This window comes from Scardinius erythrophthalmus (assembly GCF_964197995.2).
Source record: "Scardinius erythrophthalmus genome assembly, chromosome: 6".
NCBI lineage: Eukaryota > Metazoa > Chordata > Actinopteri > Cypriniformes > Leuciscidae > Scardinius > Scardinius erythrophthalmus.
The window spans coordinates 37,700,641-37,716,052 of NC_138226.1; the positions used below are offsets into that span (position 1 = coordinate 37,700,641).

The following is a 15,412-nucleotide window of genomic DNA, read 5'->3' on the forward strand; positions in this document are numbered from 1 at the left end:
TCCTGGTTTCAATGCCCTTAATGTAAATAGGCTAGGCTACTGCTTTAAAAAAAATGTCACAACGCGTTTTGAGATTGTTTTGAGTTAAACATTGAAGTTTAAATTGTAGTGTTTTGGCACACCAGGCCGAGTGGCTTTACGCATTGTTCAAAAATCAGGTTTTATTCTGGCATGTTGTATTGGCGTTAGAATTTTTTTTTTTTAATTTATTAGATTTAGATTTTAGGTTTCGTTAGATTTATTTTTCTCATAACAGCTAAAATAACTTAATATATGCCTTGTCTTAATATGACCTAGGCTACTTAATATAGGCAATAGGCATATAATAGCCTATATAATAAATTAGCAAAACTTGGCCACTAAATATTTAATTTTAAATTATTTTAATTATCACAATTAAAGTTTTAATTTTATTAAATTGAACAAGCGCAACAATCAGCATTTAATCAAATATTCTAAAAGATGTATTATTAATAATAATGTTATTTCAACATAATATTTCGTGCAACAAGCAAGATGTGTAGGCCTATGTGTAAATCCGGTGATGCGTGCATTGATTTTTATCAATAACCTAGTGTTTTCTGACAGTGTCGACTGCAAAGATGAAGTTGACGATCGCCATATTTGTAGTGAACGCACCTAGAGAGAAATGCACATAAAAACATAATCAGAGTAGCCTTTTTTCTTTTCGTTTTGAATTATTTCGTTTGAAGACATTTCAAGCTTTGTGTATTTGATGTATTTATCATGTCTGTGTGAGGCATACGCTGAGTTTCGTTAAATTAGGAGGATGAGATGCGCTCCAGCTGACGTGCAATGCAAGTGACCGCGCGGGCGCCTCCATGATTAGTGTCTGTTATATTTGCTTCTCTTTCTTATTGAATCCAGACAATTGGGTGATGAAAAATTGATTAAAAATAAGATACAATTTATAGAAAACGAAATTCACTTAAAAAAAGGTTTTCTACTAAACAAAACTTAATGAAGGGGTCAAAATCATGTCTGACCCGCTCCATATCCATCTCTCGATATAATGCATCCTATATCTTACTCGTGCTGTTCACTTTTCATATTCAACATAGATGGAAAAAAAACAACATTATAATATTTTAACAAATATGATACTAAATGAGATTATTTAATGTCTACAACAGTATAGTAGGCCTATAGACTGTATTTGTACAAATTGCTGCACATTAATTTTTAATTAAATGAAACCTTGTAACGAATTCACACTGTACAGTTGAGACACCTCAAATAACTTGCGTTCGCAGCAAGCACAAGTTGTGATTTTTGCTGTGCACTTGCATATTAGTGTCAGCTGGGAAGGAAATATAGAGACCAGACCTCTTGGAACTTTAATTTAATTGGAACTTTACATAGCGTTGGTAAAGCATACTGAAATTACATCCCTACAAATTTATTAGGCCCTACTGAAAATAAATGTATCGAATTTAAGCAAAGTAGCCTAAATATTAAGACTGTAAGCCCTTTGCTTTTTTACGTAGCCTAAAGGACTCTTATAGCCGACTTTGTGTTAATTTAATTTGTAGAGGATTTTTTAAACTCAAACATTAACACTGAAATAAATTAAACTAAATTATTGTAATTTTTTGGCACACCACGACGAGTGGCGCTATGCATTGTTGTAAAGCCAGGTTTTATTCTGGCATGTTGAATTAGTGTTCGACAAACGCTTTCATTTGAATGAAGAGCGCCTCTCGCTCGTGTGAGCGAACACACACTGGAACGTTAGGCCTTGTAGCAACGAGTGATTCGTGGCCGCGTGGTTGAACTTACGTTACGATCATTTAGATGACACGGGTTCGAATCCCAAACTAACTTGGACTACTGTTATTTTTATATTAGCCTATTAATGCATGTTATAGTCTGTTGTTGATGCAGAGAGATTTGTCTTTTAAAACATAGTTTTTTGCTTAGTTTTTAGCCTATTTACAAAATAAAATCGCCATGCATTTCCATTTTACACTAAGGAACAAATATTATACAATGACTTTACTTCTGTAGCCTATAATAATTCATATATAGGCTATATATATATATATATATATATATAGGCCTATATGACGTTTAAACGACAAACAATAAAATCAGAACCAGTATTCTGTTGCGTTCATGGTTCCAGTGGCAGTAATGCATCACGGCTTTTCAAAATGTCACAAAGCGTTTTGAGATTGTTTTGAATGAAATATTGAAGTTTATAATTAAGTGTTTTGGCACACCACGACGAGTGGCAAACTCTTTGTTTTGTTTTGCAAACTCAGCTAGCCTGTGGGGGGTTTGGAGAAGGCAATAGTTGCTTTATCGTGGGGGTGCAGGACAGAGGTGTTAATGTTCCTTCTTTCATATGGAGAGTGTCGGAGCCAGCCTGAGGCAAAGGCAACATTCTTTTAAGGATTAATCTCAAAATCTCCAAAAGTCCATAGCCTATGTACATTAGGCCCTATATCTTATTAAATTATATATTGTAGTTTTATTGATTGTATTTAAAGGTTTTCCACAAACAATTTCAATTAAGCAGATACATTGCTCTTACGACCCAACCCGTTTTATTGTAAGGTGAATTCAGCAAGGCATGTTGTATCTTTGAAGGAACAAAAGCTATTTGTTACAGTTTTTTCTTTCGTGATTTGTGTGGATGACACACAGCGACATATACAGTGTTATCAGCTGTATGGTGTTTGAAATGCTTAATTTCGAGAAAGACCCGCCGCGCGCAGTGAGGGAGACCAAACTTACTAAAAAAATATCCAGCGCGAGAGAGGCAAAGAAAAACGCCTGTTCTTAATTTATGTTGCTTTGAACTTTTTTCGTTTTGTACCGTTTTTTAATTTTTTAATTTAGCTGCAATTTCTTTGACAATAGAAATTTAAAATGTTGCAAGAATAGGCCTAAGATTCTGTGTCTGTGTCTTATTTTGCATCACAAAGGGAATAAACTCTATCGATGCAACCCTGTTTAAATAAATAAACTGTCCTGACACTTTATTCATATCTTAAAATGTGCGATGGGTTTTCAAACTTAATTAATTTTCTTTTTCTTTTACATTTTCATTGTTTATTTTTTTTTAAATTGAAAGCAATACTGTATTGAAAGTATTTTTCTGATTTGTTCGATCTGTTTTGAATCTGTCTTCCGTTGCTATGGCCGGGTATCACTGTCAGTCATCTCAATCTAGTGAATGATTCACACACACAAAAAAAATAATTTAGCAGATTAAAGACGAGCTTCATCATCTTCATTTTCTGGTGCGATCGACTGAGAGTCTTCCTTCATCAGGTGTGTCGTCTTTGCAGCGGGAATGTAGCAAATTTATGTAATGTACAATTGATAATTAAACAAGATGATTGACTTTAATAAACAGATACATATTTAAGCATCAAGAACGGAAAAACATAAACACTGTCGACTACACTGAGATTCGATCTCAGATCGTTTGAAGCTCCGAGAGGATATTGTTAATGCTTTGACCACAGAGCTACCGTCTGAATAGCAAACGTAGGGGAGACCGGGGACAGTTGCAACACTTTTTGCATTTCTCTCAATTACTCAGAGACTATTTGGACTAGACCAACCAAATTTGTATATATTAAACTTGCATCTGTCTGCTAATTACCCATACCATTTAAAGATGATTATATATGACATATCGTTCACAGTATTTATTTGAATGGAAGAAGTCAGATGTTGCAACTGACCCCGACCCAGGGGACGGTTGCAACACAACCCAGGGACGGTTGCAACATGATTAAAAATACTTTAAATTTCATTAATTAACTTAAGCTTTTTGTCTCAGTGAGCATATAATTCTGAAAATATTAACTGTTTTAGGCCTACTATAATATTATAGTATTATTTATTTCAATAATATTATTGTAGCCTATTATTTATTTATTTAGTCATATTTATCAAATAACGGTTATTGAGTTTTGTTTGTTCATGTGTAGAACATAGGCCTACATAGATTCAGTGTGCAGGAATTACAGATTCTATTTAATCCCTCCATATTTCAGTGTCAGACAGGAAGAATTGAACAATTTTCAATGCAACAAACTTTTATTAAACATGCAATTTATAATTTGTTGCAACCGTCCCCGACCCTATCAGCCATGACAGAACATCATACGCCTGCTAGACGCACTGACTTTGACACATGCTAACCATGTCACTTAGAAGTCAACAAAACAATAATTCAAACTAAGTAAGTTTTGATTAATTCATACAAAATTTCAGGACAGTATGACAAAAATATATCTAATGAAAAAATTTACTTTCATACCTCCAAAACAAGTTTTGTTCAATAAATGCAGAAGCAGATGTTGAATATGTCTACCGTTTTCTTGGTGGGGGGAGGGTCTAACTGTGCATGTTCAGTATGAGTGTCATCACTCTAGCTTGTTTCTGATTGGAGAAAAATGACATGTTGCAACCATCCCCTGTTACAACTGTCCCCGGTCTCCCCTATACTATTTTCTCTGTTTTAAAAGTGTGTAACATGTTAGGCTATTTAGTTCTGAATATAACAAAGAATGCTTAAACCGACTAACATCGGTTAGTAACTGCAAGTCCTGAAAATGTTTACATTTTACGGTAAATTATTTTAATTTATTTCACTGTTATGTTTCAGTTAATAAATCTACAAACACATTAAAATAACACGAAGTAAATGACAAGTAACCTACATAGCCTTTCTAAATTATAGAAAAACTGGGCACACAATGTTAACGTGTGTCTACTTTGTTTAAATTTAATGAATTTGAATTCGTTTAACCACAATATTTATCTTGAATTTATCTGTGACCTCAGCTCAGTTTACTGCCGCGGCAGATTACGTCATAAAGAGAATAAACTGACACTTTTCAAAGTCTGTGATTACAGCGCCACTCAGCGGTAAAAGGCAGCAAATACACATCCCAATTTTGCCGCCGCGGGAACGGCGGCGGTAAAAGTCTCATTCTGGTTGTCCACCATCTGTATTTGTATTATCTTCCGATCACGATCTAAAATGGAGTTTAGTCATATAATGATGTTGGTTGAAATATGTTATATTTAGCATTTTTTATGCAGCTAATCGCTACACCAGCTTAGCATGTACACTGTAAACATTCTTTAGTCATATGAAATACCCCAAATCGCACGAACATCACACACAAACCACATATATTCGAAATCGAGCATTTAATAGCTTCTTGTTTCAGGTGTAGAAAGGTTTCTTTAGCTTTGATTTTCACGGAGCACAGGACGAGGAAGTGTACAGGACAGCTTCAGGGGAGTAATCCAGCTCTCGGATAGCGTACCATCCCTGAAGGCCGCCATTGGCTAACAAGCCATCACCTGCTGTTAGCATTCCATTGACTCACATTCATTTTGGCTTCACTTTGACAGCGAATAACTTTACATCTGAGGCGTTTAAAGACTCTATTTGTCCATTGTTTATTTCTAAAGAAACACGACAATGTATAAAAGGCTCCATTGCCTTGTATCTTACGTTATGGCCCCGTAGAAGCAGTTTTTGTATAAATAGGCTACCGATTGCGTCATAACCACCCGACTCTCTGGAAATTACCGTATAGACAGGAGTAGAAGCTCGCAGTCAATCGGGGGGACGTGGAGGCATAAAGTCCGATAAAGTCAAGGCAGAAGCCCATAGAGAGTCATAAAGTTGCTCCTGCTCCTAGCTCATGGACACCCTCTACTCACTCTCTCCGTCTCTGCAAGATTTGTAAGGGAATGATTCAGATTTCTCTTGGCACAGCTACTAGAAGACTTACAACTGTCAGACAGGTTGCTCACGTCACATCTACGTCAGCAAGCTCAGTTTGAGTCTGCTCAGTATGTCCCGTCCTGTCTCCCTGTTTCAGTGGAAATTACGTCAACACACTGAAAAATGCTGCGCGTTTCAAGGCACTTCAGTGGGTCTTTAAGTGCTCTTAAGCGGCCTTATATTGTATTAATATTAATTCATCTGTAAGTGCAGTTTTTTTAAATAGATACTTTTTAACATTTTAAATACACTACACAATACAATTAAGTGCACCTATTTCACAAGAGATTGTATGTTAATATGACTGTGAGAAACTTTTTTTAATTTGATGATAAATCATTAGTTTATTACTGAAATAAAGGATGTTCTTTTGTTCAGTGTCCAAAGAAAATGTCAAAATCAAGAAAGCTGAGGATGTTCAAGAAATCAAGCACTTTACACTTCTATTCCAGACTCTTGGATTGTTTGTAATGAGCTAAATCTGGGTAATTAGCATCACTCATTTGAAGGGCTGTTTTACTGGATCAGTGCAGAGTTCACACTGAACAATTTTTCAATCGCCGACAGGTTTTGGGAGATCGCTAGCCTGGGAAAACCCAGACAACTTCCGGCAAATTTAGATTTGCTCTGCAAGTAGTCTGGCAAAGAGCTCATTCAAGCCCATTTCTAATCCGTCGAAATCGCGGCACCAATCAGAAACGTTGGGGCGGGCTCTAAACAATGACGATCGCTCTGATTGGTTTTAGGTCTATCCAATTGCGCCCAGAGGCATTTGAGCGACGTCCGTTGGTGAAGCGCACCAACTTTTAAATGCATTATTATATTCAAATTGCAAGCACATGAGGACAGTCTCCACTGGCAGATGAACATGCTACTACATTTCTTTCCGGAACTGTAGGAAATTTAATTAGATTTAATAGAGGATTTTAACTGTGACAAGATGATTGATAGGGCAGTTTACGTGACAGGATGCACGCGACAGATCCGTCCGATAAAGATGACGAAGTAGTATGTCCCAAAGCTTGCCTACTTTTTTGCTACACATTCAAAAGTAAATACCTTTTCTTCACAAAAAGAGTACATACTTTTATGGCGTAGTGTAATTTACACGATGCCGATCGCTCTGATTGGTTTTAGGTCTATCCAATTGCGCCCAGAGGCATTTGAGCGACGTCCGTTGGTGACGCCCCTTTGGAAATGAGTTATTAATGAAGCTTTGACAGACCATAACTCAGTTACTACTGAGAATGGTCTGGTTTTAACCAGGCTAGGAGATCGCCAACAAATGCCCGAAATCATAGGCTAATCGGTGCTCGTTCACACGAGTGACATTCACGCAGTGTGAATTATCAACGACGCGATCTGAGAGAATCGCAGATGAGTCGGCGACGCCCGTGAGATGTTTGGCATGTTAAATATCTGGATCTGTCTGCGATTCAAAATCCTGCTGTGATAATGTGTTCTGACTGAAAACTACAGGACAGCGGGATGTTCGGGGAAGAGTTATAGACCAGAATATCAGTATTTTAACAGAAACAAAGCACAAACATTTGCTTGACCAGTAGCAACAGTAGCACATTGTAAAATGATTTATTTGCCCCCAACTCTCTTTGCACGTACAGACAATTTGGATTGCAAATCTTCTTGCAGGCTATCATTTTTAATAACTATTTAAGTCTCACGTGAGAACTCCAGTCTTACACACGCGTGATCTTGCGTTATTTCCATATCACTTCTCGCGTGGGTTTGGTTGTGAAACGCAGTTTGCAGACCAGTCAGCGATTCTTTCTTTTGTATAGTCATGCAGTGTGAAACTGTCGTCGGTGCATCGTGCACACAGCAGCAACTGAATGTTACCCCAGATAGTCATGCAGTGTGAAAAGAACAGTGACCCGACTACTTTGAAAATTGTGCAGTGTGAACTCAGCATTACAGGCATTCAGAACTCATTTGGTCACAGGTAACTAAAGGGATCATCTGTTAATAGGCTTGAAGTTGCAACTTCCTAAAATGACCACTAGAAGACAATTTCACTAAAATGCTTCAGAATGCAGAAGACTATTGGTCAATAGGCAGTACTGGTTGAAACTTCACATCCTATAGCAACGAATAATAGAATTCTTCATCCAATCATGGCATTTGGATTCAGACGTTTCCATGTCAACACCGAAATTAATCTGAATCAGTCAGGTGGTACAACTAGAGCACTGCAAGTTGTTTACGTTCATTATCACTGTAATGTTATGCATTTTAGACATGAGTCAATTTAGTGCAGTCTTTCGTCTTGAGACTTTACAGACTCTGCTGTGTGTTCAAGCGTTTTGAAGGCGGCGTGGCTTTGTAGGGTGGGATTTCATGCATTGATTCCAGTGAGCCATTATGTGAGAGAACAGCCAAACTAACACTGGAATACAAAAATCTAATTCCTTGTTTTCCCACTTAAAAAAAAAAAAAAAAAAAAAGAGAGAGGAAAATGGTCTTACAAGTGTGAGATTTATTTGGTGATAAACAGGGAAAACACCATATATCCAATGGTTAAATCAGCACAGTTAACTGCATGCATAGCCACATTACTTATGGCCAGGACATTGGCCATAAGGGTAAGTTGACTTTGGCGGTTCGGCTGCAGGCTTCATTGGAGGCTTGGGCGGTTTGGCTGCAGGCTTCATTGGAGGCTTGGGCGGTTCGGCTGCAGGCTTCACAGGAGGCTTACCCGCAGGCTTCACAGGAGGCTTCAGGGGTTCGGCTGCAGGCTTCACAGGAGGCTTCAGGGGTTCGGCTGCAGGCTTCACAGGAGGCTTCAGGGGTTCGGCTGCAGGCTTCACAGGAGGCTTCGGAGGTTCGGCTGCAGGCTTCACAGGAGGCTTCGGAGGTTCGGCTGCAGGCTTCACAGGAGGCTTCGGGGGTTCCACTGCAGGCGTCACTGGCAGTTCGTCTGAAGGCTCTGGCTCAGGAGGTTCGGTAGAAGGCTCCGGCTCAGGCAGTTCAGTAGAAGGCTCTGGCAGTTCGGTAGAAGGCTCCGGAGGTTCGGTAGAAGGCTCCGGAGGTTCGGTAGAAGGCTCCGGAGGTTCGGTAGAAGGCTCCGGAGGTTCGGTAGAAGGCTCCGGAGGTTCGGTAGAAGGCTCCGGAGGTTCGGCTGCAGGCTTTGGCGGTTCGGCTGCAGGCTTTCCTGGAGGCTTGGCTGCAGGCTTTCCTGGAGGTTCGGCTGCAGGCTTTCCTGGAGGCTTGGCTGCAGGCATTCCTGGAGGCTTGGCTGCAGGCTTTCCTGGAGGCTTGGCTGCAGGCTTTCCTGGAGGCTTTGGTGGTTCGGCTGCAGGCTTTCCTGGAGGTTCGACTGCAGGCTTTCCTGGAGGCTTTGGTGGTTCGACTGCAGGCTTTCCTGGAGGCTTTGGTGGTTCGACTGCAGGCTTTCCTGGAGGCTTTGGTGGTTCGACTGCAGGCTTTCCTGGAGGTTCGGCTGCAGGCTTTCCTGGAGGTTCGGCTGCAGGCTTTCCTGGAGGCTTTGGTGGTTCGGCTGCAGGCTTTCCTGGAGGCTTTGGTGGTTCGGCTGCAGGCTTTCCTGGAGGCTTTGGTGGTTCGGCTGCAGGCTTTCCTGGAGGCTTTGGTGGTTCGGCTGCAGGCTTTCCTGGAGGCTTTGGTGGTTCGGCTTCAGGCTTTCCTGGAGGCTTTGGTGGTTCGGCTGCAGGCTTTCCTGGATGGATCCAGAGAGTCAACATTAGTCAGTCTGTTTAGAGGCATTCAGTCTCAGATACAGCACAAAACCCAAATACCAAGTTTTACTCCTCTTAATTATTAAATCATGATTGTATTAATTAATCGTATGAATTAATTTTGTAAAGCCATCTTGTGCTTTAAACCGTGCTATTGGCTGAATACTTTACATTGAGAACGATTAATTATAAAACAAGACAAAATGAAATGAAGCTGACCCAAACACTAACAAATACCTGCAAAAGGATTCATACACTGATGTCCACATCCATTGCAGCAGCATTTCTCATTGTTCGGACAGTCACTGTCATAGGAACACAACTCTGCACACATTCCTGCTCCAAAATTTGTGCTTGGACACTCCCCTGGCTTTGCTGTTACAGAGACACATGACAGAGAAACCACATCACTGAATACTGAATGTCTCATATACTATGAAAAAGAGAGAAAAAAAAAAGATCGTAGGAGGGTTTACCGGAATATTCAGTCCATCTACTTCATAGTTTCACGTTTAGTTCAATGTGTTACTTGCGGTTTCTTTGCAATTATTTGTCAAACTTACTAGCAATTCCTGAGTGAAGACATTTTTTCAGGGGTTTTTTTTCTGGAAGACGTATAGCATGCATCAATAATTAAAACTCACTGAAAACAGGCGGCACACACGCCGACCCACAGGGAAATTGACAGCATTTGTGTCCTCCAGAGCAGTCTCTATCAGAAGTGCATCCTCGTCGGGAGGGCACGACCGTCAGCGTTGCCGGACACTGACCAGACACTACAGGAGAGGATTCAAGAGGATCATTAGGAGAGACCAGGAAGTGCTGTAATAGTTTGCTACAGCATTTGCAAGTCAGGGGTTTTGCAATGAGTCTCCCTTTATAATATTCACACATTTATCTGCTTCAATTCAAGTAGCTTAGAAATCTACCATTTTTCACTAAACTGCATCAATCGGTGTCAAAGACTGAGAGTGCAGTTACAACCTACCCCACTAGTGATATTAACTGATGTCCATGCTTTCTATCAGTCTTTCTATGTTGTATACAAATTTACTGGTGTACATCTTCAAAAATGCCATCCCCATGACCACCCTCATTTTCCTTTTAAGCATTTTAATAAGCTACTCAACAGAAAATAAAACAAATATAGTTCTAAACCCACTATATATGTAAAATGCAGAGTTATCGGTTAGAATTAGCTCCCCACGTTATATTGTAGGCTTATGCATTTCTTAAAACAAAAAAAACTTTAGGCAAAAGTTTCAAATCAGGATTGATACAGTCCGGTAACAATTTTGCAGCCATATTATAACACTAATGTTCGTGTTTAACAGTAAACAAAAAAGCCTATTAGTGATTATATGGGTTTTACTTGTACAATGAAAAATGCATAAACTTATGACAGTTGGCATATTTATACTTTGCTTATTATTAAAACTAAACCAACATACAAAGATGAACTTCCACTTGACATCTGTACTGTATTTTTGTAAGCAGATGTGTCTGAAATCCAATTTTGTAAGGCACTTTATTTATGCACTTCTTCGGGCTGCGTAATGAAGCTAAAAGAACTTCTCACCTAGGACTCCAGCGTCTGTTGTGCTCAAACAAGCAGACAGACACAATAAAACAGCACTAAACGAGCAGTACACTTGAGCTGTCATCCTCTTGCCCTGCAATCATAAAATCAACTCTGCTGGAAGATGCACTGAATTATTGAGTCAGGAGGGGCAGACAGCAAGGACCACAAAACTACAAAGAAAAATTCCTGTTGCTGCATCAAAACATCAGCTGAGTCCCACAACAAACACTATCAAAAGAGTTCAAAACACTTTTTGAAAATGCGTTTTTAAAGATCCAATTGGGGGCCTGGGTAATTCCAACCCTAATGAAAATCACTTGCCTGTAGTTTTCTAATATAGCCTAATCGTGAAGACCTTGATTAGCTTGTTCAGGTGTGTTTGATTAGGGTTGGATGTCGTAATAATTACCGTAATTAGGAGATGATTGATTGTTTTTATGGCAACACTATCAACGGCAAATGAATCTGCAGTGGTCAGGTGGTACAGCGATCAAGTGGTACAAGTCGGAGTTCTACCACAAGTTACAAGTTGTAATTATGACTAAACTCCTACACCTAAACTCTCCAGGAAATGGATCTCTACTGGAGACTGGCATAAATCTGCATTGATCATCAAGAAACACAGGGGCATGTCTAGAATTTGAATCTGAATTTTTTAATTGCTGATTGATTTGCGATGTGAATCCATGCAAGTAATTATGAATGAAAACAATGTTTCCAGCCACTGTAGTGAATATAGGGGAATACTACACAGCCACGGTTATATCATAGCCAATTTAATATTGGATGGTTTCATATGGATTGCTGTAGCAAATTAGCTCTATGAAATATTAATAATCAATAATAACTGGTTATAATTGATTATGAATATTTGGATTAGTTAATATAATTAATTAATCTGTCGTAAATTAATATTACAATCAATTAACCTATTTGTCCCGTGAACACTCAGGATTAATTGTTTATTAACTCTAAGAAATGTACATTTCCGGGGCATGGGAAATGTCTTTCTTAATTTACAGTACTACTAAGAGCAGTAGCAAAAATCTAAATGATTAGTGACTCCAGTTATAAGCTTGAGACAAGGACAACTTTACGTGTGACATGAACAAGATTTTATTAACTAGTCTAAACACTTAAACTACTCTAACATACACACACATACATGCATACAGTTTACCAAGGGAAAGAGAGCTGAAGCAGAATACAGGAAAGCAAGAAATTATAGCATTGTTTGAAATCATTGTTTGTCAGCAGATCAACAGCCTTGAGCAAACCATCGGTTTAGTTCTAAAACGCCCTTCTTTAAAGGGGTAAGGATACTTAATGTATCAAATAATGAGACTAAGTTTGATACTTTCATGTCTCGCCCATTTGAATTAAAATGTCCTGATGCAATTTGTTGAGGCTCCAGTTGATCTTTGCTGATGTGGTCTTGATGAGAAAGAACCAGTGGTTTTCAGAGTATCTTTGGTGAATGGAAAGACAAGGCCGCAGCCTGGCACAAGCTTGGTGGGTCCTTAGAGGCTTCTTCTTCACGTCAGCATTTCAGAAAGGGACTAAGAGAGAGCTAAAAGCTGATCAGTGACTTTAAAGCGTGAAGATGGCACAACCTCTAGAGGTCCAAGACCCAATGAGAAGATTTCCCTTTGGAGGGAAATTTTACGACCCTTTGTGTTCTAGCAGGGCATTTGAATATGTACTTTCATTGGGTGTTTAAGAAAAGAATCTTTAACATTCTTATAATACTAATGCATCACAAAGTTAGCAACATGTAATGTAAATTAACAAATCGGAGACGAAGATTGGATTTTTTAGAGACCAAACATGACGCACATATATAATGTTGGTTAACCATAATATGCAAAGTCTGAAACGTTAACCCAATTGAGTTTACAAGAATACAAACGCCACATAAAAGGGAAAATCATGAGATGAGAAAATTAGATACATGTTTACACATTTATCAAGTGGTTATATATAGAATATATATAGGATTAACAGGGTTTTTATTTCTCTTCCTCTGCAAGAATTTAAATGAGAGTCACAGCTCTCAGGACATTCTTTTCGGTCGTAAAACTCAGTCTCAGTGTGTGTCCTGTAACAAGACACTGCGTCCTGCCAGTGTGTTAGCTTCATTTGGGGAACGTTTCACAGGCCTTATTTGGGAGAGTGAGTTTGCTGGATTATTCATTAAATAAATTAATAATGTGTGTGTGTCTGATTGGTCCAGAAGCTACATTGCATAATCAGATAATATCGTGACCGAGGCAAGTAGCCTATAGAGTTTTGGTTCATTTCTGTGACGAGACGGCAGAAAGCGCACCCTGTTTGTTTTCTTTACTTTACAAAAGCACAACATTTAATTGTTATTGTGAGTGTACATAAATAAAAGTTTGTTCGCGTTTGTCGAACGCTAATTTAACATGCCCGAAATAAAATCAGATTTTAGAAGAATTTGTAGCGCCACTCGGACAGGCGTGCCAAAACTTATTTATAAACTAACAATGTCTTCACCTACACAAAAACCTGCTCACTTCAGGCTTGAAAAGAGATGTGGGTTGCCCAATTTTCCGTGTTAGAGAAAAGAGCAGCTCGTACAAAGCTCCTGGATGTCACAATTCCTGTCGCAAATAGAACAAAGTGACACGAAGGAGCCACGTAGTCGGCAGGATTCGAACCTGCGCGGAGAGACCCCAATGGATTTCGAGTCCATCGCCTTAACCTCTCAGCCATGACTACTCCCGCCAGTGAGTCACATGCTATTTTCATTTCTGGATTTGAGCATCAGAGAACACCGGGGCCAACTATCAATGTGGATCAATGTGAGCAGCAGAGGATCAACCCGGCGAAAATATTGTGTTGGCAAAAAGGAGTTCAGCGACGTCTTCACCTACCCGAAAAGACTGCCATGATCCGGATTTGGACTGGGGATGCTGCCCGCACAACGCAGAGTAATAAATGCTACACAGAGAAAGCAATCTTTCCACTCACCCCGGGCCTGCTCATACAGTGTCAACGGCAAGCTTCAGCTCAGTTCTCTCAAAGTCCCCCACCACTGCTTGCTTAGACAGTAGGGACTTTAAGCAACGGCCTCTGGTGGAACGGCAATTGCATTCTGTCGTTCTATTGTGCACGCGCGACATTACCTGCTACCTCGCGACGTTCTACTGTAACCGTCTACTACGGGGGAACAGCTGATTTACCGTAGTCGTTAATACGTGACAGATTAAGAAAGTTAATGTTATGTTTTAGGTTATGTGGCATTGTAATCGTTTCTGTATATCATTAAATGCCAAAAGCAACCCTTCTCTTGCTCAAAAATCACCTCCTTTTTTGGTATTTTGTCTGATGATTAAATTTCCCCAACGTTGTCCTCTTTACTGTTGCTTAGTGATTTTTGCGCTCTTTAGCTACGACAGTTAACGCTTACTTCCGGCTGCCTTTGCCGTTCCATCAGCAGCTGTTGCTTAAAGTCCCTAGTAACCAAGCATTACATCTTATCTCGGAGAGGAAGACCATCTCCCTCAAAGGCTGGGAAGAGCACAGCAAGAGATTAGGGGAGGTCTGCAACAAACCTTCACCCGAACAGGAACCCTGGACCCTCAGATTAAAAGTCTGATGCTTTACCATTTGAGCTAGCCAGCCAGGCTTTTGCCAGGGAACAGCCACCCTAGGGATATAACAGCACTTTCTCCTTAAAGTGTTCATGCTTTGTCAGCTTAAAGTTTGTGGCATTAAAGGATGAAGACCACAATTTATAAAGGGACGAGAGAGATAGGCTGCTCCTTCCAAAGCTAGGAACACTGACATTGAAAGAGTGGAGGTTTTTTTTCATGGCATGTTGCTATCTCTAAGGTGGTTTAGACAAACGAGCAATTGGGACATTATGAGTAGGTTCCCTTTCGAAAGCTACAATTGATGCTGCGCTGCTCAGCGCATTGGGAACATATTTTATCATGACCAGCTGTGAATATTGTGTATAACACGTCAATGAAATTGACCCAGAGGTAATATAGCCTCGGTCGGTGACGTCATCGCCGCGCCCCCGCGACACGAGGCTATAAGTAGATGACCATTACTGTGCATGTGTGAACGTCAAAACTCTCTCTCTACCTTTTATCTGCTACAGATATTTGCTAGGAGTTAGTTTATTCAGGCAGTGTGCAGAAAATTTCTCATTTCTCAAGCCTTTTTCTCTCTCGCACATCAAAGAGTTTAAAAAGTAAGAGAAATGAGAAATGAGGAGAAATGAGCCAACAAAACAATAAGTGTTGTGTTCCTCCATGCTCCCATCCCATGTCAGAACTGGATACACACACTTACTGCTTGCTC

The 15,412-nt window shown here is 39.7% G+C and overlaps 1 protein-coding gene across 4 annotated transcripts; it reads right to left on the bottom strand.

Annotated features, from left to right (window-relative positions):
- Positions 1-8,226: 8,226 nt before the first annotated feature.
- On the bottom strand, positions 8,227-11,448 carry LOC308692087 (uncharacterized protein). Of its 4 annotated transcripts, none has more exons than XM_081367821.1 (4): positions 11,075-11,448; positions 10,140-10,271; positions 9,733-9,870; positions 8,227-9,476 (listed from the first exon to the last, which is right to left on the bottom strand). In XM_081367821.1, the coding sequence occupies exons 1-4, from the start codon at positions 11,157-11,159 to the stop codon at positions 8,356-8,358; spliced, it is 1,476 nt and encodes a 491-aa protein (XP_081223947.1). In that variant the 5' UTR covers positions 11,160-11,448; the 3' UTR covers positions 8,227-8,355. The 4 variants fall into 4 exon arrangements, with proteins under 4 accessions (XP_081223947.1, XP_081223949.1, XP_081223948.1 ...); XM_081367823.1 differs by having other exon boundaries at positions 8,258-9,410; positions 11,075-11,400; XM_081367822.1 differs by having other exon boundaries at positions 8,258-9,443; positions 11,075-11,400.
- Positions 11,449-15,412: the final 3,964 nt, after the last annotated feature.